Source organism: Monodelphis domestica, chromosome 7, assembly GCF_027887165.1.
Source record: "Monodelphis domestica isolate mMonDom1 chromosome 7, mMonDom1.pri, whole genome shotgun sequence".
In the NCBI taxonomy this organism is placed as follows: Eukaryota; Metazoa; Chordata; class Mammalia; order Didelphimorphia; family Didelphidae; genus Monodelphis; species Monodelphis domestica.
The window spans coordinates 13446260-13473543 of NC_077233.1; the positions used below are offsets into that span (position 1 = coordinate 13446260).

The 27284-nt window shown below is 42.9% G+C and overlaps 1 protein-coding gene across 1 annotated transcript in view; it reads left to right on the forward strand.

The window, feature by feature from the left end:
• The window catches only part of SCN10A (sodium voltage-gated channel alpha subunit 10), a 98116-nt gene that overhangs the window by 16143 nt on the left and 54689 nt on the right, over positions 1 to 27284 (forward strand). Inside the window, exons 5-11 of the mRNA XM_056804224.1 lie at positions 2362 to 2490; positions 4826 to 4917; positions 7423 to 7641; positions 9874 to 9937; positions 13450 to 13591; positions 16683 to 16880; positions 17293 to 17448. Of these exons, the coding sequence (XP_056660202.1) occupies positions 2362 to 2490; positions 4826 to 4917; positions 7423 to 7641; positions 9874 to 9937; positions 13450 to 13591; positions 16683 to 16880; positions 17293 to 17448 (1000 nt within the window). The remainder of the gene's footprint in view (positions 1 to 2361; positions 2491 to 4825; positions 4918 to 7422; positions 7642 to 9873; positions 9938 to 13449; positions 13592 to 16682; positions 16881 to 17292; positions 17449 to 27284) is intronic.

Genomic DNA, 27284 nt, shown 5'->3' on the forward strand with positions numbered 1-27284 from the left:
TGCTAGGTAGTTTATTCTTGATTGTAATTCTAGCTCTTTTGCTCTCTGGAACAGCCTATTCTAAGTCGTCTGCTTCTTAAACATAGTAGCTGCTAAATCTTATGTGATCATGATTATAGCTTGCAATATTTGAATTGTTTCTTTCTGGATGCTTGCCTTATTTTCTTTTTGACCTGACAGTTCTGGAATTTAGTCATAATACATGTTACTATTAAAATTCTCTTAAGAGATTGATTTTGTGGAAGAATATCAGTGTATTGAATATATATCTATGTTAAAATAAATTGTGGTTGAGACTGAAATATATTATTAGGTGGTTGCCAGGGATTTAATTTCTAAATCCCAAAATTAATTACTAAAGTAAATGGAATTTATGGTAATTTATTTACATTAGTTACAATAGAAGGAAGATATGAGAGAGAGAGAGAGAGAAAGAGAGGGAGGGAGGGAGGGAGAGAGGGAGAGAGGGAGAGAGGGAGAGAGGGAGAGAGGGAGAGAGGGAGAAGAGAGAGAGAGAACTCTGGCTTCTTCTGATATCATTTAGAATTTCTAAGCCCCAGCCAGGGGAAGAGAAAAGCAGGGTCACTAAATTAACCTTTTGCTACCCAACAGTGACAGTCTAAATGGAAAGAAGTCTGGGTGTCTGTCTTCTGATCACTCCTCAAGTGTCTGTCTTCCAGTCTCTCCTCCAAGTCCAACTCTGAGTCAGAGATCCTTCTCCAACTGGAAACTCTAATTGAATAGAATCAAATATCTCTTCTGGCCTTTCATCCTCTTTGTAAAGACTCTTTTTCTCTTGTGTCACCTCCCCTAAATTTCATGTCTACCAATGACAGCAAACACTTTTCTCCAGGACTGCCCACTCTTTAGTTCACAGCTTCTTTGATTAGGTTACTTATGTAGTTACTTAACACCTTTTTTGGTTAGTTCACCTTTTGTAGTTACTTAACACCTTTTGTAGTTAAAATGGGTAGATCTACTTAAAATACTGAGTTATCATCTTTTGGGGATTAAAATATAAAAATAGGTTGTGGATTACAATTCAATCTTCCCAATAAAGGAAGAACTAAGTACCTTCATTGTTACAATCAGGGGATTACAATTTAATCTTCACAATAAAGGAAGAGCTAAGTATCTTCATTGTTACAATCAGGAGATAGCTAAATCCAATCTTCACATATCCATTTGTTGGTTAGGCCAGCAACAGAACTGAAAAAATGACTTGTACGTCTATGGCCCCCTAGAATGACCTGACTCCAAATCTTCATGAGGCAGCTTAATGAATAGTTTTAGGAGCTCATTATTCAGTGCCTCCCTTGAAAATCTCAGGACATTTCTAATTGGTAATTAGCTAATTAAGAGGTGGTCCATCAAACCCTCAGTCCTTCCTCATATGGAGAGGTGTGATTTGTCATGTACACAGGAAAAGAATCATTGTAAAACTTTCCTGTTAGCCAGAATTTGCAGAAAGACCACATTCCTAAGGACAAAGAGAATGCAAAAATCAGTAGATGTAATCTCTGACCCCTGGCCACAGACACAGGAATACACAATGATTTTCCTAACATATAGGAATTGGGATCTCTATATTTCAGGGTCCTAATATCAGTTTTAATACAATATAATAAAAATAAATTCTCACACACTCCAGGAAGTTTTCATTTTGAGATCTCTTCCAGGACATGACCAGTGAATGCTTTTGATTTTTATTTTACCCTCTGGTTCTAGAATATCAGGGCAATTTCCCTTTATAGTTTCTTCAAATATGATTTCTAGGCTCTTTCTTTGATCACAACTTTTAGGTAATCCTGTGTCTAAAATAATCTCTTTGTGACCATTTGTCAGGTCTCCTTACTATCTCTGACTTGAGAGCTTTTGAAGCTACTGATGCTTTGATCACCACCATCTAGTCTCACCATTGTGTTACATCCACATGGGCTCCAGGCCAGCCTCCACTCCTATATCACATATCCTTCTTTTGGACCTGTGTTGGGTTGAGCTGGAAGAATGTCTCACCCTGCCCTTTTGTTGGCTCTGCCACTCCAGGATTTGATAAGTTGTTTGGAGGGCAATATTGGGAGAACTCTGCTGAGTGCTTCCTCTACTCTGTCATCTTGGCTCTGTCCTCCAATTTCCTCTCTAAAAATCTTATTTTTATTGATATCTTTTGCTTTGAGATATTATCCACTTTCCAATATGTCCTTCCTCTCTCCTTTTGCCAGCAATGCATCCCTAAAGATTAAAGATTTAAAAAGAAAGAGAAAGAAAAAAGAACAGATCAGTTACTTTCCACCAGTCAGAGAAGCATTGATGGCCTTCCTCTCTCATAATTAACGCCTCTGCTTTTCTATGCCTCTATAGGTATGTCTTTACAGGTATTTACACATTTGAATCCTTATTAAAAATATTGGCCCGTGGATTTTGTCTGAATGAATTCACCTATCTTAGAGATCCATGGAACTGGCTGGATTTTGGTGTGATTTTCCTGGCGTAAGTAATTCTCCTATATGTATGTGTGCGTGTGTGCATATGTGAACATGTGTGAGCTCATGTTTTGGGTCAAAACTTTGGGGTGAGAAATAGAAACTCCTTGAAGATACGGATTATTCCATTTTTGTCATTATAACCACAGGTATTTGCAAAGGGCCTGGATCAGAGCACATACTAGACTCATAGTTTTTGATTGATTGGTTCTTTCATTTTTAACTTTGATTAAAATTTCTGGGCCTTCTTTCTTGTCCCCTGAGGTCATGTCAATCCAGTGGGGTCCTATAGTAACATCTGTTCATTTATTTTTTCCATTGAAAAAGGCTGCTCCAGATGTGCCAGGCGAGGAGGAGTGAGGAAAGGGGGACGTGTTGGTTGAATAGTGAAATAGCATAAAGAGATAAAATGGCATCTGGTTTTGGCCTTAGAATAAAGAAGGGACCAAGCCCTACCATTGACGAAGTCTAGCTGTGGGACCCTAGACAAGTTATTTAAGGTCTCTGGTCCTCTGACAACTCTCTAAGACAACAAGTGATGAAGGACTTTTTTGCTTCAGGAGTCACCAAAGTAATCATAATGATAGTCTAAATCTAAAAAACAAGACAAAAAAAAAAAGCCTGTGATAGACTCATAAGATCAAAGATGCAGAGCTGGAATGGACCCATAAGGCTCAGAATTTGACACTTCACTTTACATATGAGGAAACTGAGGCCTGAGGCCCAAGGTCACACAGGTAGTGAAGAGTGGAGTCAGGATTTGAATTCAGCTCTCTTGGTACACACAAATCCATCATTCTTTTCTTCTTATCCAATCCTTTGGGTATCATAAGAAACTATTTCCTCATTAGATGTGAAGTCAGGGATAAACTGGAATCTTCCCTGAAAGAGGCAGTCTGCCCCACCCCACCCCCGGGTGAGATGACATGGGCACACTGGAGGAAGAGGCAAGGATGAGCTTCAACAGATATAAAGGGCTAGTCTTCCAAGGGTGGGCCTAAAGGATCTCCTAGCAACTGGGTCAAGAGAATCACCTGGCACCTAGCAGCTCAATGGATGCTGAACAGGTCACTGGGAATTAGTTGTAAAATTGCCACCAGGGACTCAGTCCCTATTCATTTGACAACATGAACTAAAGGTCTTCAATAGTCCTCTATGAGACAATATGAGCACAACTGGCACACAGTAGGTGCTTAATAAGTGCATGTTCCCTTGACCTTCCTCATATAGAATCCAATTTCAACAACCATCTATTACGTACAACTCTATGCCAGGCATTGTGCTCAGCCCTGGGGACACAAAGACAGAACCTAAAAAATTGTCACAGTTGAACAAGAGGCCATCAGGAGCCACAGAAGCTTCCTGAACAAGGGAGTGCTGAGGTCAGATCTGTTGTTCAGGACTCTCCATTTGGCAGTCATGTGGGGGATGGACTGGAGGCAACTACTGCGATGGGAAACAGTCAAGTCAGACAGTGTCGGTCAAAGTCCAGAGAACAGAGAGGATAGCATGGATCCTCCCTGGGGGCATCTAAAATCAGATTTGTGCTCCTTCCCTTGGACAATGTGCTCGTCTACAGCATTCCAACACCCTGCAAATCCAAAGCAATGCCAAATCTTGCCATTTCTGCCTTTGCAATGGCACTTTTTATGGACGTCCCCTCCCTCCACTCACCCAGCCACCATCCTAGGAGATCCTCATCCCCCCTCCCTTAGACCAGGATTGGACTCCGTGTCTCAGATGTCTCCCCCCTCCTCTCAGTACAAAGTGATCTTCCTCAAACCCAGATGGAACCAGAGTCCCCTTTCTCCATAAACTCCAGTGGCTCCCTCTTACCTCCAGGGTCTGTTGGGCATTTAAAACCCTTCCAAATTTTCAGTGTTCTTGCACTTTCCTTCCCTCCACCAATTCTTCAGCATAAGACATTATGGACTGCCTGCTGGTCCTCGCCCATGACATTCCCTCTCTTGTCTCCTTGCTTTGGTGCTTGGGCCCAAAAGGCTCTCTCTGTCCTTTCTTCTGCCTCCTGACATCCCTCACTTCTCTCTAAGCTAAACTCAGACATGGCCTTTTGCCCTCCCTGTCCCCCCCCCCCCAATTGCCAGGACTTCTCCAAGACTATCTCAGGGATACAGAGATCTATAGCTCTGATATACCCAATTTCCATCTCTTCACCTATTCTGCCCATTTCTCATACATACAGTTGTCTACATGTTGTCATGTTGTCCTCCCAGGAGCCCAAAAGCTCCCTGAGGGCAGGGGCTGTTTTTGTCTTTCCTGGTACATTATAACCATTTAATACATGTTTGTTGACTGACCAATTGATTGCTATAATCTGGCAGGTACTTTGCTGAAATTACAGAATTCCGTGGGGCTTCAGCTCTAAGAACTTTCCGAGTGTTCCGGGCTCTGAAAACAGTTTCAGTGATCCCAGGTGAGGACATGGACTCGCTTGTTGAGCAAGCATCCCGCTATCCAATGGTGATAGTCAACTCATTGGGGGGCTAGAGGGAAGGGATTGTAATGAGGTCTGCCCTCCTCCAGGGATTTCACCCTTCCCATGTGTGTTCCCTGGTTCGAGGTCAACCTGCCCAGATGTATCAGAACTGTCAGCATGTGACACAGGAATCCGCTGTGCATGATTTCACATGCACACGTGATATCATACGACCTGCCATCTCAGTGGGTGGAGGCAAGGAGAGAACTTGGAGCTCCAAATTTGAAAAGAAGAGAATGCAATGACAAGCCATAGATGGGCCAGATCCAATGGCTCACCATCTCCAAGAGAGAGAGAGAATTTGGACCTTCTAATGGGGAAAATGGATGTCGAACATTATTATTACGTATAATTGGGAAAATAAGATATCTTTACATTTTAAAAAGAACGCTAAAAATAACGAACTTTTCGAATGTTGAATTGTCAGCATAGATCGAGGGCTGGACAGGACCATCTTCCTTTTAACTCCTCACCTGCTGGGCACTGTTCTCTTGGTCCTGGAGCTGAAACTTCCTTTTCGCAGAGGCATCAGGGCATGGTGGACAAAACCCTGACCTTCGAGGAAGGGTTCTGACTCTGACGCTTCCTGGCTGTGAGACCATGAGCAAGACTGAGCCTTAGTTTCCTCATCTGCACTGTTTCTTTCTCAGGATTGTTGTGAGGCTCAGGTGGGATTCTGGGAGAGAGGCACATTGCCATCTTTAAAATGCTGCATTAACTCCAGCTGTTGTTGTTATCGTTGCTTTTCTTCTCATCAGAAATCTTTGTCCTTCCTATTATCACTCTCGTTCTTCTCGCTATCACTGGATTTCATGTAAAAATGGTCCTGGGACAAGTTTCTCTCTTGCCTTCATTCTTTCCTGCTTAATGACTTCTGTACAAGTGGTTAAAATAACTGGTTTTTGGATTTGGATAAAAGCGATGATTTGTAAGCTCATCCTCTGAAAGCTCCATGAGAGCAGCCTCAATGGCTCAGGGAATGATGTGTATCTCGCCCTGCTCCCACATGGTTTTTTATTATGATTATGTATCTCAACTAGGGTCCTACAGATGGATCATATAAGATCAAGAGACTCTGGTCCTTGAGCTGCCAAGGGGCTGTGGCTTTTCCCACAGTGGCAGGGTCTTGGCCAGGGGCTAGGGGTCAATGTTCCCTTTCTGATGGAATACAACTGGCCAAATAATGATAAATTACAGTTCTTTTGGCAATCTCATCCAAGACACTAAAAGAGCATCTGGGTCAGACACAGAAAAGCCCCCATCAGTGAAGACAGGCTCAACATTCCAGGGACAAAGCAGAGGCTTGATCTGAAACTGCCTGCTCTCTTCTCTAGGATCTCCTTCTAGGCTCACAGGTCACCATCATCTCCTATTTCCCACAGGGCCCAGAAGGTATAGGTTTCAGGGTACTCATGATTATCCAGTCCAGGGGTTCTTTTTTGCATCATGCACCCCTCTAACTTCAGTCTACTGAAATTTGTGGACAGAATAATGCTTTCAAATGCATCAGAATAGAAGATTATAAAGGAAACTGACTTTATTAAAATAGTTATTGAAAATTTTTTAATAAAAAAAAGTTCCTAGACCTCAGGTTAAGAAACGCTGAGCTAGTCCAGACATTTCATTTTCCAGATGAGTCATTTGCCCAAGGCCAGGCAATTGGTAAGGGGCCAGGGTTCCTGGCTCCCCGCTCAAGCCACTGTGCCAAACTGTTTCTCCCATTAGCAGAGGATGATTAAGCTCATTGAAGTGAAGAAAATAGACTAAATACCCATCTTTTGGCACAGAAAGGTGCTCCCTACTACATGCTGTACATCCTAGGGCCTTATGCAAATCAATTCTCATTTTGACAGTGAGGAAGGGGGCCAGTAATAAGGACCTAAACAAATGTTTGCTGATTGACTGATTGAAAACATTGGGAGATATTGAAATAAAAATGAAAGAAATGGGATTACCTGCCTCTATCTTCTCAGTAAACACTACATCTGGCCTCAAGCCAGGAGCCTGGAGTGCAACATTGAGCTAATATTGTTCAGACAAAAGCATAAAGCTCACACACAAGTGTGACAAAATGTCCCTGAAGCAAGCAACCAGAAGTATAAGGAGAGTGAGAGACACAAGGACTAAGAACCACAGAGTGTGACAAGGCCACTGTGGGGGGTCATTGCCACCCCAAAGGGGCTGGAGAAGACTGACCTGAGCCATCGAGGGTCTTCCTCTTTTCACTTCTTACTCCCGTGCTTTGTTCCCTACATCACTGTACTCTGAGTTGATGCTAGCATCACCCTGGAAATTTCAGCCACCTGTGCACTAGTCTCTGTCATCCCAACTTAGTTACAGCTTTGCAGGAGCATCATGCAATTTCAATTGTTGAAAAAAGAAAGAGATTGTAGCTTTCTGTCTGCTTTGGGGCCTCTAAGCTGTAGCTCATTCATTCTCCAGGTTTAAAGGTCATCGTGGGCGCCCTGATCCATTCTGTGAAGAAGCTGGCCGACGTGATGGTGCTGACAGTCTTCTGCCTGAGTGTTTTTGCCCTGGTGGCCTTGCAGCTCTTTAAGGGGAATCTGCGGCACAAATGTGTTAAGAATTGCACCCTCTTGAACCTGTCCAGTGATGCCTATGGTGAAAACAAGACATGGGATTTCTGCAGGACAGACACAGGTAAGTCAGCCTTGCATGTGAAAATGCCTTTGGGACTCTCTTTCACGAAGGTCATCCATTGGTGCCACATTGCTCTTGGCATTGGTAGAACTCTTGTGTCATAATTAAGGCATGATAACAGAGTGGAGAAAGCGCTGCAAAGGCAGAACCACAACAAGGATGGGACAACTGAGGCCTTGACCCAGTTTGCCAAAAACGACGGGAAATCTCCTCCAGGATTGTCCCATGGAAAGTGTCTTTGCTCTACAGGCCATCTCTTCAGCCTTCCCAAGTATAGAAACCCTCTGGTACATCTGGGTACATTTCTCTCTATGTCCTCCTCCTCCATCAGATGATCTCCTTCCATCCATCCCTTATCCTTTCTCTGGGGCTCCAAATCTCTCCTTATGGCACTGCCCAAAGACTTAGGCCATCTCTCCTGGTGTCAGGGTTTTCTTTTGTAAACTGGGTGGCAGGGAGTGTAGACCCGGTGATCCCTGCAGCCTCTCCTACATCTGACATTCTATGACCCTGTGATAAGAATATTCCCAAAGAATGTGAATTTGTCTTAAAATCTGTCAGAGAATTTTCTCTCTTATAGTCTACGACAACCTAAATAACAATGGGAGAGAGAACAGTAAGACAAGGGAAGAGGAACTTCTTAGGTCAAATACCTTTTGGAAATGGTCCTTTTGCTATCTCGGAAGTCGGCATTTGAAATGATCAAAGTACTCACCCTCTCTCTGGCTTCTTGGCTTAAGTCCCTCCCCCCTTTTCCTCTTCTCCAACAAGATCTCTGAATGCAACAGTGTGGAAGAGATAAAATCGAGCCCCCTCATTTTATAGATGGGGAAACTGAGGCCAGAGAAGTGAATGAGCTTACCCAAAGTCACAGCCAGTAACAGAGAAGACTTTAAACTAGATGTTCAAATATGAGGCTCCACAGAGTGTCTCTCCAGCAGCCAGACCCTCAGATGGTTTCAAATGGCAAATTCCATGGCAACCAAATAGAAGGAGAAGCTGAAAAATTGGCGAATTAAGGGCAGAGTCTGATTTCTTTTCCCCTCAGGCAGGGAGGTGAAGAATGACTGTTTCATTCATTCATTCTTTCATTTATTCATTCACTCACTGAACAAATACCCGATAGAAGGTAAACTTGGGATCAGGCATTATTGGGTTCTTTGTATCCCCAGTTTCTAGCATACTATCTCACCAGTCTGGTTTTAACAAATACTAGTTGGACTGAGTTAAAACAAGATTTATGGTCCAATTCTCTACTAGCAGCAGTGCAATGATCCAGGACAATTCTGAGGGATTTATGAGAAAGAACCCCATCCACATCCAGAGAAAGAACTGTGGGAGTAGAATGCAGAAGAAAAACAACTGCTTGATCACATGGGTCGATGGGGATATGATTGGGGATGGAGACTCTAAGTGATCACCCTGGTGCAAGTATCAATAATATGGAAATAGGTCTTGATCAATGACACATATAAAACCCAGGGGAATTGCTCATTGGCTATAGGAGGGGAGAGGGGGAAAGAACATGAATCTTGTAACCATAGAAAAATCTTCTAAATTAATTAATTAAATAAAAATTTCCAAATTTGGGGGAAAAAGTTTGTTTTTTTCAAGCTCTCTAAGCTCTGTGCTAGGAGCTGAGGATACAAAATAGTGCCTGCCCTCAAAGAGCTTAATTCAACTGTTTTGGGAGGGGGAGGGTACTATGTACACAGATCAGTAAAATGAGGATTTGGGGGTTGTTTCATGGGGGGGAGGGGAGCATGTGCAGCATTTTAGTAGAATGGAGATAAGGAACTACAGTCCCCAAGGCTAAAATCAGCTTTGAATCTGTTGAGTTAGAAAGTTCCATCCTGACGTTGTAGTTTTAGACATTCTTGGAATGTCCAAGATGGAGGAGACCTTCATTATCATCATGTGGTCCAGCCTGCCTGGTTGGGTACCAGTGGCTAAACAGGCTGAACAGTGCCGGACCTTCTTTTCACTAAATATTGGTTATAGGGGGGAAGGGAAGGGGGGATTATACAGGAATCATTTTAGAGGTGAGAAACTAATTCTTGGTCACTGCTGCATATGTGAACTGGTGCCCTGATGGAAATTCATCCTCAATTTCAAACCCAACAACAGGGCCATCCAGCTCCCTCCCAAAGATTCCTGAGATCTCAGGTAGTCATTGGTGGTGGGTGGAGAAGTTCCCCCAGGCCTGATCTCCTCCCTTTCCATGTTGTGTAGATTACTACGCACACAAGAATGGCACAAATGAGATCCTACTTTGCGGCAACAGTTCTGAAGCAGGGTGAGTATATGGTATGTAGCAATATGATATGATTGCTTAGTCAACCCATGGGTCTTGAACCCCTGCTAAGTGCCAGGTCCTGAGACAGGAACACAAGAGAACCAGGAGTGACTATGGCCTTGGTCTTGGGGGGCACAAGGAGGTGAGGAGGGAGAGCAAAGGCTGAATTCAAAGGCTGCCTCTTTCTGACTCAATGTTCCATTTGTGGAGATAACCAGAGAACAGAAGGAACAAAGAGACGATGGAGACAGTGGAGGTAGTGATAATCAGCCTAAGGCAGCCACCAGCCCAGGATTAAGATTATGGGCCAGCAAGTCTAAGGATCATGGTGCCAATCACTCAAGGCCACCTACCAGCTCATAGGACAGTGAGCTATACTCTGACTCTGAGTCCAGTAGATTATGACCACACCTATGATGCTTTGGAAGAAATGGGAGAAGTGAGTACCCACACACCCAACCAATGCCCATTAATGGAGTACACATAACATGCCTCATGAGTGACTGCAACGGATACTATCACTTGGTCCACCCATGATGGCCTTTATGAGTCTGGGGAAATCACTTCCAGGGCATGCATTGTTCTTTGTGGTTGGGATAAATATCTGGAATTCTGTTGTATATTAATGATAGACATTCTTCTTTTGGTATGCACTCAAGCATGCCTCAAGGAATTAGCTAGGACTACAAATTCTTTACTGGAAAGGAGAGAATGTAGGAAGAAAACGAGATTTTTTTCCTAGTCAAAATATAGCCTGGGGATGGGACTGCTGATAAATAGACATAATTAAGGTAGCCATGGAGCTAGATGAGTAGAGACAGGCTCCTTCTCCTCTACTCTGATGACCTGGCCTCAGATCCTTGATCTGCTCAATCAATTAAAATGGAGTCATTTCTTTGAAACTAACATTATTACTATTAACAATAATAGCTTCCATTTATATAACACTTTAAGGTAGTGAGATTGAAGTCAAAGGGAGTAAGAAAAAGGTTTTCAATATTGCATAGAGGATTGCCCCAGGGAATTGATGGGAGATCATATGAGTGGCTCTTTCGGTCACCATGGCTACTATTTTTAAAAAAATGTAAACACCTACCTTATGTTTTAGAATGGATATTAAGGGAAAAGAGTGCTAAGGGCTAGGCAATGGGGATTAAGAGGCTTGCCCTTGGTCACCCAGCTAAGAAGTGTCTCAGACCAAATTTGGACCCAGGACCTTCCATCTTCAGGCCTAGCACTCTATCCATTAAGTCAGCCAGCTGCCATCTTTGTTAGGAGACCATCATGACATTCCAGCAGCCCTTCTGCCACCCAGATTTCCAGCCAAGTCAGGGAAATGGCACATGCTTTGTATCCATGAATGTCCATGATTGATGGAGAGAATGCTGAGTAGAACATGACCTATAAGGAGTAGCAGATCCCCCTACGTTTGTCACTTCAAAGTCTTTCTGTGTGTCTGTGTGTGTCTCTCCTGGCTCTCCCTTGTCTCTTCCCTCCCAAAGTTCTGGTACCAACTCCACCCCTTATATGTCACTTCCCATTTAGCATTCTCCCCACCAATCCAGAATCACACATACACAGCTGGAGAAACACTCCAGCGTTGGCTTGAAGCCATGGTTAAAAGTAATTTCATGCTCTGTGAGGCGGAGACAATGACATTTCTTTTGCTCTGGGTGCCCCAAATCTTGGTTTAAAAGATACTCTACAGCTGCCTTGTGTTTATATCGGATTCCACGAGCTTGATGGGAACCCCGGTGGACTCAAGTTTTTGTCCCTTTCTCTCTGTGGCTTTTGCAAAGTGAACAGATCTCCTTCTAATGATACTGTCCAGCACATAGGGGTTACAAAGTGCTTTACTTGCCTGTTCTCATTTGAGTCTCACAAATGCTCTCTGAGGTATGCGGTACAGCTAGTATTTTCCCCATTTCACAAATGATGAAACTGAGGTGGCTGCTACCGATGAACAACAGAGTCTTCTCTGGCGTGATGGAAGAGCCTTGGACTGGTTCTCCTCTCTGAGGGTAGAGTCAGAGAGTAATAGCTGGGCAGTGAAAACTTGTAGTAACTTGGACAAGAACTGCGGTCCATAGGAAGAGGCAAGCCATATGTCTTCCATGAGAAGGGATGGAAAATGAACGTGGTCTGGAACCAAACAAGTGGGAAGACAGTGAGAGTAGGGACAGGAGAAGTGGGAACAGAAAGGAGGCTAGGTCGGTTATTTCTCTGGGGAAGCAGAACTTCTCCAACTGATACATGTCAACAACTCCTCTGTAATTTATTTGCTTAGTAGAGGTTTGCCTATAGCACTGAAAGTGAAGTGACTTGACCAAGATAACACACCCAATGTGTGTCAAAAGCAGGATTTTAACCTAGATCACTGGATTCTGCCCTACACAATTCCCTGCTGCTTCTAGAATTGTGTTCCTCCACACAAAGATGAGCAAAAGCCAATTCTTTTGGAAGTTAATGATTACATGTCATCATTGTCACAAATGAAAGCAGAATATAGATTTATAATTAAAGAGTGAAGACAAAAGAAATCAAGTCAATTAATGCTTGCCCTGCTTTGAATGTTCATATCTCACTTTTTCAGCGCATGGAAAGACATCACTGGGGTGCCCCAAGGTGATATAGAGAGAGACCACTATAGTGAAGGGAATCCTGCTCTTGGATTTAGAAATACCTGTATTCAAATCCTGACTCTGATATTTACTGGCTGTATAACCACAGACAAGTCTATCAACCTTTCTGATCCTCAGTTCTCTCATCTTAAAAATGGGGACATTTACTATGTTTAGTTCCAAACTCATAGGCTTTTGGAGAGACTCAAGTGAAATAATGGAAGGAAAGCACTTTTCAAAATCTAAAGCACTATATAAATGTCCTTCTAATCTCTATTTGGGTTTATCCTGGCAAAGTTGGCAGAAAGGGCTTTATAAGCTGGTTCTTGGGGGCTTGTGCCCTTGAGCTCAGGGACAATAGAAGAGGGTGGTGACAATCCTAGATTTAGCAAGAGAAAAGGGCAAGACTCGTGTTAAATCTCTTTTCCTCTTCACTGCTTGGGGAAGCAACTTTGTTGAAATAATGAAGACCGTCAAACCTACAAGGCCAGAACCATATCTAGGAATTTTTACACCTGAATCAAGCAATAGTATGGGAGGGAAACAAAACAGGGGGAGGGAGTTCACCCAAAGTTACCCTCCAGTATCATCTTGCTTCAACAAATTATTCTTGCCAACCAGGGGCCAAACTCTATTATTTCTAGCTAGCTGCCAAAGGAACTCCAAGTGCAATCAGTTCCATGAGTAAGCATTGTCAACATGTGTGGAATATGAGCAAAGGGTGCACATGTATCCTGGGAAAGGAAGGACAGGCTTGGCCATTCCCTTAGGGAAAGGGCGATGAGAAAGGTCCTTCTAAATGCAGTGCCTTGGGGTAGCCATGTTGCCTTATCCTAATGCTGGCTCTGTCCAAGGTCCTCCTAGTATTATCTTCTCTTCTGTTGTTCACAGGACCTGTCCCAATGGCTATTTCTGCATAAAGACAGGAAACAATCCAGATTATAACTACACCAGTTATGACTCCTTTGGCTGGGCCTTCCTGGCTCTGTTCCGTCTGATGACTCAAGATTACTGGGAACGGCTCTACCAGCAGGTATATCCCTGGGAGTTGACCGACTCTTCAATCTCTAGCCCTTTGACTTGCTTTGTTGGAGAAATTTGGATTCATGAGCATCCTAGCAAGTAAGAAAGGACAGGATAGTCATCTTGTAGTGATGGGTCCCCAGATACAGACTGTTCACTTTTCTTCTTCCCTTTTATTGACCATTTTAGAATCTAATCTCCAGGAGAAAAAGAAACTGATCATATAAGGAAAGAATGCCCCACAAGAATGGTAGAAAAACAAAGAAAGAGCTCTGACTTGGGAGTCAGAGGATCTGAGTTCAAATCCTGACTTAAATACTTACTTGGTTTGACTCTGGCCAAGTCACTTCCCTTCCTCAAGCTGTGGTCTCCTCATGTATAAAATGGGAAGATCAGACGAAATGACTTCTAAAGTCTCTCCAGTTCTAAATCTAGGGTGTCATGACATTAATTGGGTAGCAAAGTGAAGAGAGCACCAGTCTTGAAATCAGGAAGACTTGAGTTCAAATCCTGCCTCAGATATTTACTAGCTATAAAACCTGGGCCAGAAGATAAAAATTACATCTCCCCTCCAGGGTTGTGAGAATCCTTGAGATAACATCTGTAGAGCATTCTGGAAACCTTAAACCAGTGTGCAAGTGTTAACTATTATCATCATTCAGGTAACATTGTGCTTTCTTAACTTAGGGCCTGAAGCTGTATTTTTTGGCTCCCAGCTAATCCACCTTTAGGTTCATTTTTGTATAATTTTACCCTAATGGAGGAGGTTTAAAAATTATGAATAATAATACTAACAAAAGCTCATGCATCATTAGCAGCTTAAAGCTTACCAAACACTTTTCTCACTAAAACCCAGTGTTATTAGCCCCATTTTACAGAAAAGAAAACTGAAGCCCAGTGACTTGCCCAGAATCATAAAACTAGGAAGTGTTGGGTTATTGAAGGGTCTAATTCCAGAGAAGAGCCAGCCAAAGAAGGCAAGGAAAAATAACGGGGACAAGGGAGGATTTCAAAGTTTCAAGAAGCAGCATCAGGACTGGTCCTGGCATTTGACATAGAAGATGGACATTGTACCTAGTAGTAGGTGTTATCGTGCAGGGCACCAGGAAACCCTCTCTGGTCTCTCCATCCAATATCTAAAGTTCCACCATTCGGCTGATATTCAACAAGTATTTATTAGGCTCATACATATGCCAGGCCCTCTATTGGGAGCTGTATTAGAGCACTTTTCCCCTCTCCAAAAGTCAATTCCTCTATGATGGATAACACATGAAGGCATCATGGAACACAGGCTCAGAGATGCAAGAGCCCTCAGAAGCTACCTGGTCCAATTTCCTCATTTTACAAATAAGGAAACTGAGGTCAGAACATGAAGTAATTTGCCTAAGATCACCTGCTTACTAAGTGGCAGAGCCACGCAAATAAAAAACAGATCAAGAGAAATCAGAGAAAAATCAAACTCAGGTCCCCATGACTCCATGTGTGCCCACTAGCCATTAATACTTTAATTGGAATTAGTTTATCAGATCATTTTCAGCTAAAAATGAGAGTTCTGAGAGCTGGCTTTGGCTTTGGTGGTCAAGAGGTAGATCTATCCAGGGAAGGCAGGCTTTGGTGGGTTGCCACAATGAGGGCCCACATAGATATAGGGCAACATGGAGTGGACGTGAGAGAAGTTTCCCAAATCAGATTTAGCTTCTGTCATATTTTTATCACACACACCCCCCCAACCAACTTCTACCAGGGCCACAGCCACTCTGAGAGGGCAAGTCTTCCCGAGCACACAGCCCCAGAGGAGGCTAGTGTAGGTAGTGGAGTGAAATGTCTAGCAGATCATATCACTAACTTAAAGCACTTGGGATCGCCATCTTGGATAGGGAAGACGGGGAGAGAGGTCACTTCTGAAAACTGCATGAGAAAGGTGAACAGCCTTGGAACCATGACCTCAGGCCTCCAAGGATTCCCTTCTGATGAGATTCTGTCTCCTAGTAAAGTCTTCAATCTTCTCCTCTTCCCACCAGCCTTCAGTGGATCATGAATGTAGGGTGAACTGTTGGCCAACACTAGGTCATTTTTTGGTTCTATTCATTTACATGAAGAACAGCCAGTGTCTTTTTCCTGTTCATTAGTGCAACAGGGCTCTTCCAGCATTAGCAGAGTTTGGTGACAAGTTTGGAGCATGATCTTCATTTGTTAGTTGGCAAAGGAAAGTTGAGAGAAAGCAAGGAAAATGGGCAGCCAGGTGGTGGCTTAGTGCACAGAGTAGTGGTCCAGGAGTTAGAAATGTTCATCTTCCTGAGTTCAAATCTAGCTTCAGACACTTCCTAGTTGTGTGATTCTGAGCCCTCTGTTTACCCTGTTTGCCTCAGTTTCCTCATCTGTCAAAAGAGCTGAAGAAAGAAATGGCAAGTCATTCTGCTCTCTTTGCCAAGAAAACTCCAAATGGGATCATGAAGAGTTGGACATAACTGAACAACAAAAAGCAAATCAAAAGATAGCTAGGCTTGGATTCAAATCCTACTTTTGGTACATACTAGCTGTGTGACCCTGGGCAAGTCACTTAACCTCATGGTACTCTAGTGATTTGTCTACAGCTTTAAGAAATGATGAATGAAGATTCCATGCCAGAATGACTGATGAAATTATAGGCCTGAACTGAGAAATAGAAGTGGATGTCCAGTGGCCTTGAGGAGGGATTGGCAAGTAAGACCCCCAACTGTGAGAGTTAATACCACTCTTACAAATGTGGATCCTCTTATCTCTTTGTGAAATTCTTTAGTCCCAGGGTTCTTGAGGGCAATGTCCCAGTGAGAGTCAGTCTGCTGATGCCCCTTTGTTTGGCATTGGTTTGCTACTCACTCACTCCCTGAGGAGTCCAAATTCCTGGTCCATGAAAGTGGTTGGATTTATCTAGTCCTGGCCATAGATAGATAGAAGAAAGATAGTGGGGATTCTGGCTCTAGTTTGAACGGGGTGGCCCCAGAATAACATACCTCCTTTGTCCAACTATGGAAGTGCAGTCCATAGACCGAAGTCTCAGAGAGCAACTCTGAGGGATTTGGGGGCAGTCAGCTAATTCTCTGTGTCTCTCTCCTCAACAGACCTTGAGAGCTTCTGGGAAAATCTACATGCTCTTTTTCGTGCTAGTCATTTTCCTGGGATCCTTCTATCTGGTCAATTTGATCCTGGCAGTCGTGACTATGGCTTATGAAGAGCAGAATGAAGCAACGATGGCTGAAATAGAAGCTAAGGAGAAGATGTTTCAGGAGACCCTCGAAAGGCTGAGGAAAGAGCAGGAGGTTAGTAAGCCAGTCCTCCCTCTCTTCCTCCTTCCTTCCTTCCTTCCTTCCTTCCTTCCTTCCTTCCTTCCTTCCTTCCTTCCTTCCTTCCTTCCTTCCTTCCTTCCTTCCTTCCTTCCTTCCTTCCCATCTTCCTGCTGCAGATCTGGGTTGGTCTGAGGGGCTACTGAGGTCACTACCACTCTTAAGCTTTCTGAAATTTGCTCTCCTGTATTCTAGTAAGTGTCTGCCTTTCTACTCTGCTCTTGTCTTCCCTAAGAAGCTTATTTTCCCAATAAATAATGTTCTGCACAGGATAGCCCAGGGCATAAACATGCCACAGGTCCTAAGCATTTCACAGTGATGTTTACAAGTGGCATGGGTATCCTATGAGCTCCTCGGAGTCCCATGTCTCTCTGTCTTTTCTTTACAGGTCCTGGCTGCCATGGGGATTGACACAAGCTCACATCTTTCCTTTGAAATGTCACCTCTAGCCTCCAAAAATGCCAAAGAAAGAAGAAACAGGGCGAATCAAATGAAATCTGATGATTCCCAAGAAGATGGCAGCTCCCATCACCAGAGGAAGATGGTAAAAGTTCACCTGAATATTTATGAACTTATGAATGTCTCTAGTAGGATACTTTCCCAGATCTTTTGGAAGTTGCTGGGTTGGGTGACTGAGTTATTAGTGACCCTAGGGTCCTATTCAAGTAGAGCCTTCCCTAGGGATACATGTGAGGGCAGGATTATGTTGGTATCCATTCCTACTCCTTCCAACCAAGAAAGAACTGATCAGTCAATCAACAAGCATTTATTAATTATCTAATATGTGCCAGGAACTGTGCTAGCTGATCCTAGGAGGAATGTCCCTAGTGTTTCCTGGACCACAGAAATTCCTTTCCATTCTACTGTTCTGTTCATTTGATTCAAAGCAATGCAATTCAGTTCTACAAGCTCTTGTTAAGCATCTACTAATTGCAGGATTCTGTGCTCACTTTTGTTGATGCAGAAAAAACTAAAACTAACTCAGGACATGAAAGTGGGATGTTTTAAGAGGGAGGGGCTGGGTAGTTGTGCTGGAGACTTCATGGAGCAGGGTACGAAGTTACTGCTGTTCCACAGTGAGTAAAGACCACGCAGAATTTTGTGCTTCCCCAAGAACACCCGACTCCATTCCAATCCCATCTCCCTATTCCCTAAACATCTCCCTACTGGCACCTGACTACCCCCAACTCTTGCAGAATTCCTCGTGTGTCTCCACATACACACACAAATGCAGGATCTTAGAGTTGGAAAAGACCTCAGAGGCCAGCTAATTCAGCCTATGTCTGAACCAGATGCCCCTCCACACATGCCTGGCACAAGGTGCTCAGTCATCCTGTGCTAGAATCCTGCCAACGAAAGAAGACCCATTGTGCCCTGAGGCATCCTTTCCACTTTGGATGGGTCCCATTGTCAAAAAGTTTTCCATTACATCATAATTCTCCCCCTCTGCAACCCTGCCCCTCATTCTGCCTTCCAGGGGCTAAGCAGATGAAATCTAATCTTTCTTTCATGCTGGGACCCTCTTAGTACTTCCGGTGGCCAGCTATCAGGTTCCCCTGTACCTTATCATCATCTCTTTCAAATGATCCTCTATGAAAATAGACCCAGAATCAGGGCCACAAGTATCCATCCTTCCTCCCTCCCTCTCCTTCCCTTCCTTCCTTTCTCCCTTCCTTCTTTCCTTCCTTCCTCCCTTCCCTCCTTCCTTTCTCCCTCCCTCCCTTCCTTCTTCCTCTCCTTTCCTTCCTTCCTTCTTCTCTCCCTTCCTACCTTTCTTCCTCCCTTCCTTTGTCCCTCCTTTCCTTCCTTTCCTCCCTCTATCTCCCTCCCTTCCTGTCTTCCTTCCTTCCTCCCTCCCTCCCTTCCTTCCTTTCTTCCTTCCTTCCTCCATCCCTTCCTCCCTTCCTTTCTTCCTTCCTTTTCTTTCCTTCCTTTTTTCTCTCCTTCCTTTTTTCCTTCCTTCCTTCTTTCTTTCCTTCTTTCTTTCCTTCCTTCTTCTGAAAATACAAACAAAATAATTCCAGTATCTATGCACAAAGTATTTATATTCTCTTGGAGAGAGGAGTTGGAGAAGGATTGTTGGAAGAAGTAGCACTTTAGGGGCAGCTAGGTGATTCAATGAAAAGAGAGTCAGGCCTAAATATGGAAAGTCTTGGTACAAATCTGACCTCAGACACTTCTTGACTGTGTGACCCTGGGCTAGTCACTTAACCTCAGTTACCTAGTCCTTACTGCCCTTCTGCCATGGAGCCAGTACACAGTATTGATTGGAAAATGGAAGGTGAGGGTTTACAAAAAATGAAGTAGCCCTTTAGCTAAGCCCAGCAGGAAGGTGCCGATCCTAGGAGACAGAAGTAAGCACAGGAGAGGAAGTACAAATGCGCATAGGCTGGAGATGAAATGCTAAATTCAGATAACAGAATCCAGGCTACACGAGGGAAGTAATGTAAAATAAAGTCTGGGACATCAGGTTGGAGCTGGACTCTGTGCTCTTCCAGCAGGAATATAATGGAACTTGGAGATAGAGTGGTAATAGGATTCTGGCCAATAAAACAAGCCCACTGGGGCTGCGTGGGCAAGGAGGGGGAGGGGAGGCACTCGGACTACTGGAAGTCATCCATTCCCCTCCCTGGTAGACCTGCTGGGCAATGACTCCAGTCCGAAGGGACTGTTTGTGTATTTCATCCCGGCAATTAGATGGGAGCTCTTCCTTTCAACAGCTTAAGAGAACATTAAAGAAGCTCCCAGGCATTCCCCCGGAGGATTCTGGGAGCTCCTAATTGGATAAAGCCCTTGTCTGTTACTTAGCAGCTACAGACTCGGAGACCCCCGCTCCGCGCCAGGAGTCAAGGAGCCAGACTGACTAGGAACTTTTCAGGCACTTGAGTCAATCCCTCTTTATTCCAGCAAACGTTCCCTCACCCGGCATGCTTCCTGGCTTCCTAGCGTGCCCTCCGCGAGGGTCATAGGAGGGGGCCGAGTAAGCCCCCAAACACTCTCCACCCCGCCCCCGTGCTCCAGGAGCTCAGCCCTTCGCCATCGTGCGTGCCACCAGCTGAGCCCCCCACCCCCACCCCGGGGTCTGTTTCCCCTCCTTGCATTAGACGCACTGGCTGGCGGACGCGGGGGTTGGAGGTGAGAAGCTCCCGTTCCTGCAGCCTCGGACACGGCGTGCTTCTGCGCTGGACGGGATCTAACGGGATGAGGCTGCCCAACCCCCGGAGCGCGGGCTTCTTCCTTCACCCAGTTAGCTCTCCGCACTTCCAGCCGGGTTGTTGTGCAGCTGCTGGGAGGCGCGGAACAATTGGTCCAAGGCCAGATTCCTTATGTCTGACCGCTGTCACAGGCTTCCTTCGGCCTCTTTCCTCTTGCTGTCTCCCTGGTGGCTGTGGAGGGCAGCCTCAGACACAGAGAGCTAACAAAGACGTTCTGCCCCAACTGATGCTCCTTCCAGCCCTGGTCGCCCCCACACACACACTTCCCTCCCCCCCCCCCCCCTTCTGCCCTTCTCTCTTCCCAGAAACTAGACGCTGCTTTCGCTGCTTGCCTCCGGCCCTCTTCTTCGGAAAGCTAAAAGACTGCTGAGAGTCAATCTAGTGGGGGGAACCTAATCTGGAACCCCTGACTTTTTACATTTCTGGCTAACTATACTTCATTATCGTTGGCTTCCGTTTGCATTTTCTGCATTAAAAACAGTCTTCTGAGAAGGGGGTTTCCAGGCTTCAGCAGCCTACCCAAGGGGACCGGGACCCATAAAAAGTATAAGGAATCCTTACCCTAGTTCAGCTCTCTGAAACAGATCACAGAGAGACAAAGTGGCTGGAACCGGGTTCAAATCCTGCTTGTGACACTTATTAACTCCTTGAGCAAGCCAAGGCTTTATCCAGCCTCACCCACAGGGTGGAGGTGAGAATCAAATGTCCAGAAAGTGGTTTGTAGACCTTAAAACCTCCAGTAGTGTCATGTGTTAGTAGAGGAGTGGGACTGGGTAGAACTAGAACTCAGATCTCCTGATTCCCAGACCAGGACCTTCTCTGGGATGCTGCTATGATGGATCTTTTCCAGTTTCTATACACTGTTCATTTAATATTATAAACTGAAAGGCCATTGACAACAACTATATAATTTTTCTTAAAAATCATACCGCTATTTTAGCTTTTCTTTACAAAAAAAAAGTATATGTTAGCTTTAACAAGATAATTTTTATAAGTCCCTTTCTGAACCTCTCAGTTCTAAGTATTTTTAAATGTCTTATCTATTTCTTATTAACATTTTTATTGTTAATATTTCTTCCTTAATACCGCATCTTCTTATTGCTCCCTTGATATTAGGGTTGTAATTTAGTTCTAATTGCCCCTTCTCATAGATCATAGATTTAGAACCACAAGGGACCACAGTGGCCATCTAGTCCAAAACTTACATTTATGGAGAAGGAAAAAGAATCCTGAAAAAGAGAAGTCACTTATCTGAAGTTATTCAGAGAGAAAGTTTCAGTGGTGGGATTTGAACCCAGGTCCTCTGACTTCATAGTTTACTACTTTAAATAACCTTCCCATGGTTCTTCACATCTGACTTTCCTTATGGTAAAGACATGCTCCAATACATTCATGGACCAAAATTATTCCATCATTTCCTAATCACTGGGAACAGAATTGGTTTCTAGAGTGATTTTTGTTGTTTTGTTTGTTTTGCTATGATGAATAAAGTTTCCATGAATATTTGTTTATGGCTCACTTTCCCCCGTTGTCAATAGCATTCTTAGGTATATATTCAAGCAAAATCACTGTCAAAGGATACCAACATTTTTGTAACCCATTGCATAATTCCTCATCACTTTCTAAAAAAATTCTATCAATCCCCAGCTCTTCAAACAGTGTGGCATCATGCCTGTTACCCCACAGTCCCACCAACATTAAAGTTTATTATTTTAAACCCTTTGACAACTTAATGAGTATAGAGGTGCTGCTTTACACTGCATTTCTCTGATTATTAACAGTTTGAACTATTTTCTCTTTGGAGAACTGCTCGCCTTCATCCTTTGGCCACTTGCTTACAAAATGAGATAATGCGTAAAGAATGCTTTACAAACCTTCAAGAACCATATTAATGCTAGCGATTATAGTGGTTGCTATTATTGTTACTCACCGAGGAGTAGATCATGCATTTAGAATGTGTGCCCCTTCCTAATAGATTTTGGATAGTGAACTATTATCAGAAATGTTTATAACCAAAATTTTTCCCCAATTCTTTTCTTTCCATTAAAAAAAATCATTTTTTTGTGGTAAAAAACCTATTTTTATATCATCAAATTCATCTACTTTCTGTACTCTGATTTCATCTATTATGTGAAGAGATAAGAATTTCCCTCCTCCTCATGTTCATGCTGCATATATTATCCTATTTTCTTCTAACTGCTTAAGGATGTGTTTTTTAAAATCTACTGATCCTTTATGCATTTGGAGCTTCTTGTTCATCTAATCCCATTTCTTTATGATGCCCTTCCCCAATTTCCCTAACACAATTTATTGAATAATGATTCCTTTTTTCAGTGTTATTTAATCTTGAATTCTGGCAGTTAGGTGACTCAGTGGATTGAGAGCCAGACGTAGAGACAGGAAGTACTGGGCTCAAATCTGACCTCAGACACTTCCTAGCTGTGTGAGAGGGCAAATGACAGCCCCTTTTCTGCCTTAGATTGATTCTAAGCATTGCTTTTCAGACAGAAGGTAAGAGTTAAAAAAACTTGAATTGATCAAGCTCTAGGGTCCCATCCTCCTATTTCTAGAATAATTATCCCGTTCCAGTGATCTGTGTTTTTTTTTAATTCAACTCTATAACAGAACCAATAATTATCCATTTAGAAGATGAGATCTGGCAGACTAAGTCTTCTTCCTTCTTCCCTTCTATATACATCACCTTGGTATTTCTGTCCACTGCTTAATCAGGATAAAATTTATCAGCTTCTTATCTAATTCTATGAAATAACCCACTGGCACCGAGGTTATGGGAGTAGCTGGGCAGTGAAGTAGACTTAGAATATGAAAGTCTGACTAGGCTTAGAATCAGGAAGACTCATCTTCATAATTTTGAATCTAGCCTCAAATAGTTAAATAGTTGGATGACCCTGAGCAAGTCACTTATCCCAGTTTGCCTCAGTTTCCTCATCTGTGAAATGAGCTGGAGAAGGAATAACTTCAGGATCTTTTTCAAGAAAACCTCAAATGGAATAACAAAGAGTTAGACATGACCAAGAAAGCAAATGTTAAAGGTAGGAATTGACCCTGAACCTTCATTACTCTAACAGTCTGGCTATGGTATTTCTCTTAATATCTCTCTCTCTCTCTCTCTCTCTCTCTCTCTCTCTCTCTCTCTCTCTCTCTCTATCTGTCTGTCTATGCATCTATGTATCTACGTATCTACGTATCTATCTATCTATCTATCTATCTATCTATCTATCTATCTATCTACCTATCTGTCTATCTATTTGTCTATCTATCTGTCTATCTATGCATCTATGTATCTACGTATCTATCTATCTATCTATCTATCTATCTATCTGTCTGTCTGTCTGTCTGTCTGTCTATCTATCTTTTCTTCTCCTTTTCTTCTTCAGATTCATAGTATATCCTACTATAATATGGAAACTATATATTATTTTGGTAAATGTTTTTGGTTCTAAACATATGGTCATACTATCTGCAAACAAAGATATTTGCACCCCCTCTGTTAGCCTCTATATAGCTTCTATTTTTATTTCTTTGATTTTTTTCCTCATCTTTTTGCTATAGCTAGTGTTTCCATATGTGTGGAATAGTTCGAATGACCAGCTCTTCTATTTAGTGAGAAACTTCTAAAATTTTCCATAATCTATACTGGCAAGTCTTGATAAATGCTGGGGGGGGGGGGTAGTTAGGGGGAATTCTGTGATGAGGACAAATCCTTCCATTCCTATACTCCTTAATTATTTTTTAAAAAATTAATGGATATGCTATTTTGTCAGTATTTCTTTGCCAGTTATTGACACAATCTTTAAGTTTTATGCTTTTTTTTCATAATATAATTTTTTTATCCTGATCACTTTCCTGGTACTGAACAATTTCTGAGTTCCTAGTTGATCACAATTACCCCACTTGATCATAATGAATGATTCTCTAATATATTACTATATTCTACTTGTTAGTATTTAATTGAGTAGTTCTATAGTGATGTTCATTGATGATATGGATCTAAAGTTTTCTTTTTCTGACAATTTTGAGGATCAGAACTATATTTAAAGACATAGATAGAATTCCATCTTTCACTGTTTGGGGAATATACGTGTGACAAATTATTTTTCCTTTGTTTTCAAATACGTGATCATTTTTATAAGTATTCCAATTTATCTGTGTGATTCAAATGCATATCTGGAAGAAAATGTTTCTTTCATTATTTTTCTTTATGCTTCTCCTTATAAGTTTATTAAATGTTTTTCTATACCATGTTAATCTACAACTTCATTTTGTTTAATTTATTGTATTCCAATACTGAGGTATTGAAATCTCCCCTTATTATTGACTTTCCCTTTAAATATTTTTGAAATTAATTTAAGTGTCCCATTATACACTTAGCACTTTGCCACTAGGTTACTAGATATTAATGGTACCTTTCAATATAATTCCCTCATGTAGCTCTCTTAAAGCTTTCCAAATTCAATTTGACTTTGTTAAGTCATATCACCAAATCTCTAGATCTTTGTGATTAATTGAAGCTTGGGAAGCTTTAGTCCATCCATTATCTTAAATCTAATCACACCCATCAATATGAGATGAGTAAGCAATATAATTTCAGATTATCCTTATTTTTTTTAAAAGCCCTTACCTTCCATCTTGGAATCAGTACTGTGTATTGACTCCAAGGCAGAAGAGTGGTCAGGGTTAGGCAATAGCGGTTAAGTGACTTGCCCAGGGTCACATATCTGGGAAGTGTCTGAGGCCAGATTTGAATCCAGGACATCCTATCTCTGAGTCTGGCTCTTGGTCCACTGAGCCACCCAGCTGCCCCCCAGGAAGGGTATTTTGTTTTATTTTATTTAGTTTGTTTGTTTATTAAAACCCTTAGCTTCTGTCTTGGAATCTATTCTGTGTATTGACTCCAAGGCAGAAGAGTGGTAAGAGCCAGGCAATGGGAGTGAAGTGACTTGCCCAGGGACACACAGTTAGGAAGGGTCTGAGGCTAGGTTTGAAGCCAGGACCTCCTATCTCTAGGCCTGGCTCTCAATCCACTGAGCTACCCAGCTGCCCCCTCAGATTATCTTTAATCCACACAATAACTCTTATTCTTTCAATAATCCTTTTCTAGAATTCAATATGTTTATGATTAAGGTTTATAATTGTTACTTTTCTATCTTTTACTATTTTAAATTAAACTATTCCTTGTGCCAGGCAAAAATGCCTTAGTTACCAAATGTAACACACTCAAAAGTATATATACCTCTCTCCCCACTAATGTAAAAAATAATAATTGGGAGCTACCTTCAAATACTCATCTTCTAACATCACCCTTCCACTAACTAAGCAGCTCTATCTCTGTGGATAAATAGGTATCTCTATAAGCTGAAGAGGCTCCCCTGGCTTGGTTTTTAGGAGAGCTTCTTTGGTAGAGAGATAGCCAGGAAGAGTGGATAAGGTCTGAGACCTGCTTCCAGGTTCCATTTTGATTTCTCCTGCTTCTGAGTCCCCAGGAAAGTCTCTTGACTTCTGAGAGCTCCAAGACAATACATTCCAGAAAGCTGGCAACTGGCATGACAGGAGAGAAGTTCCTTCTTGCAGTAAAATCACAGGGGAGCCCCTCTTGCCCATTCACGCCTCTGCCTTCCCTCTTTTTCAGACTGTAACGGCCAATAATAAATCCATTTGTAACATCCTCTCCCTTTTTGTCCTGAGTCTAATCGTGTCATTCAGTAGTTTGCCAAACAATGCTACCATTTTGTTTTGTTGAATCCTCCTGTGGCAATGGTACTAACATAGCAATTAGTTAGTCACCATTGTAAAGATCGCGCTAATTAATTACAGCATTGAGCTTTATGACCCAGTTTAGTTGGAGGCTTCTCTTGGTTTTGAGTCAAAAGCTTCGTGTTGGGCTTTTTTGTCCATGAATTTTTCAAAGTTCTCTTGATTGTTTTACGTCAGTCTTTTGTCTCTAAAAGGAACGCTGGGAGGCTAATTTGAGGGTGCTCTATTTCTCCTCTTCCGGGATGCTCCCTCCACTTGCATTCGTCCTCAGACCTTGGATTCCTAGCGGGCAGCTCCCTCCTCCCCCTCCCAGGGTCTGGCCGACTCCCGGTAGGCATTCATCCCTAAAAATGACAGCCCCCAATCGTCCACCAGTGTGCTTCCCACATGATACTTACTACGATGCAACAGTAAGAACAGCAGCTACTAAACATTCCTCCCATGAACCTTGGATGCTCTCCCCCACCGAGGCAGGTGGTTTCCATGGGGACAGTGGGCATCACTTAAAGGAAGAGAGAGAGTAAAGTATCCCCCTAAGATGGAAGCATTGGGGCCAAGGCATCTGGCTAAAGCGTCCTTTCTTTCTTTGGGTGCTCTTCCTAAAGAACCTTCTTGGACATAGTTTCTCTGCCCAGTGACTCAGCGGAACATCCAGGATCTGGTCCTCTCCACATCTAGATTCTTAAGAGCCAGAGCCGAGCTATTTGTGGAGTTCATAGCAAGCCAGAGGTGACACTCCTTTAAGATTTCTTTCTGTTTCCCATGTCTGCCTGAGGAGAATGCTTCTGTTCCCTCCTAGGTGGCCCAGAACTATCTCAGACTTACTCTTCACTTCTTAAATTGATTATCTGGGGGCCAGCTGGGTGGCTCAGTGTATTGAGAGCCAGGCTTACAGATGATAGGTCCTGGGTTCAAATCTGGCCTCAGACCCTTCCTAGCTGTGTGACCCTGGACAAGTCACTTCACCCCCACTGCCTAGCCCTGACTGCTCTTCTGCCTTGTAGTCAATACACAGTATTGACTCCAAGATGGAAGGTAAAGGTTTTTATAAATAAATAAATAAATAGGTTTTCTCCTTTTGATATAACTGCTATGAAATTAGGGGTAGAGGAAGAGGAAAGATCAATTATCCTCCCTCCAGTAGAATCTGGGTTCCTCCTGGATTATAGGTTCCTGACAGAACCGCATTCAGAGTCCCCATCTCAGCCTCTCAGGGACCCTCAGGGGCTTGGTCAATTTCAGCCCAGCCAATGGCTTTGCCCCTTCTGATACTGTAAGAAAAAGGTCTTCACAGTGTAAAGAAATGGATGAAGATATTAATACTTGATAGCACATTAATAGTTCATCATTGTGATTCTATCTAGTGATTAAATCACTTGGAATTCCCTTC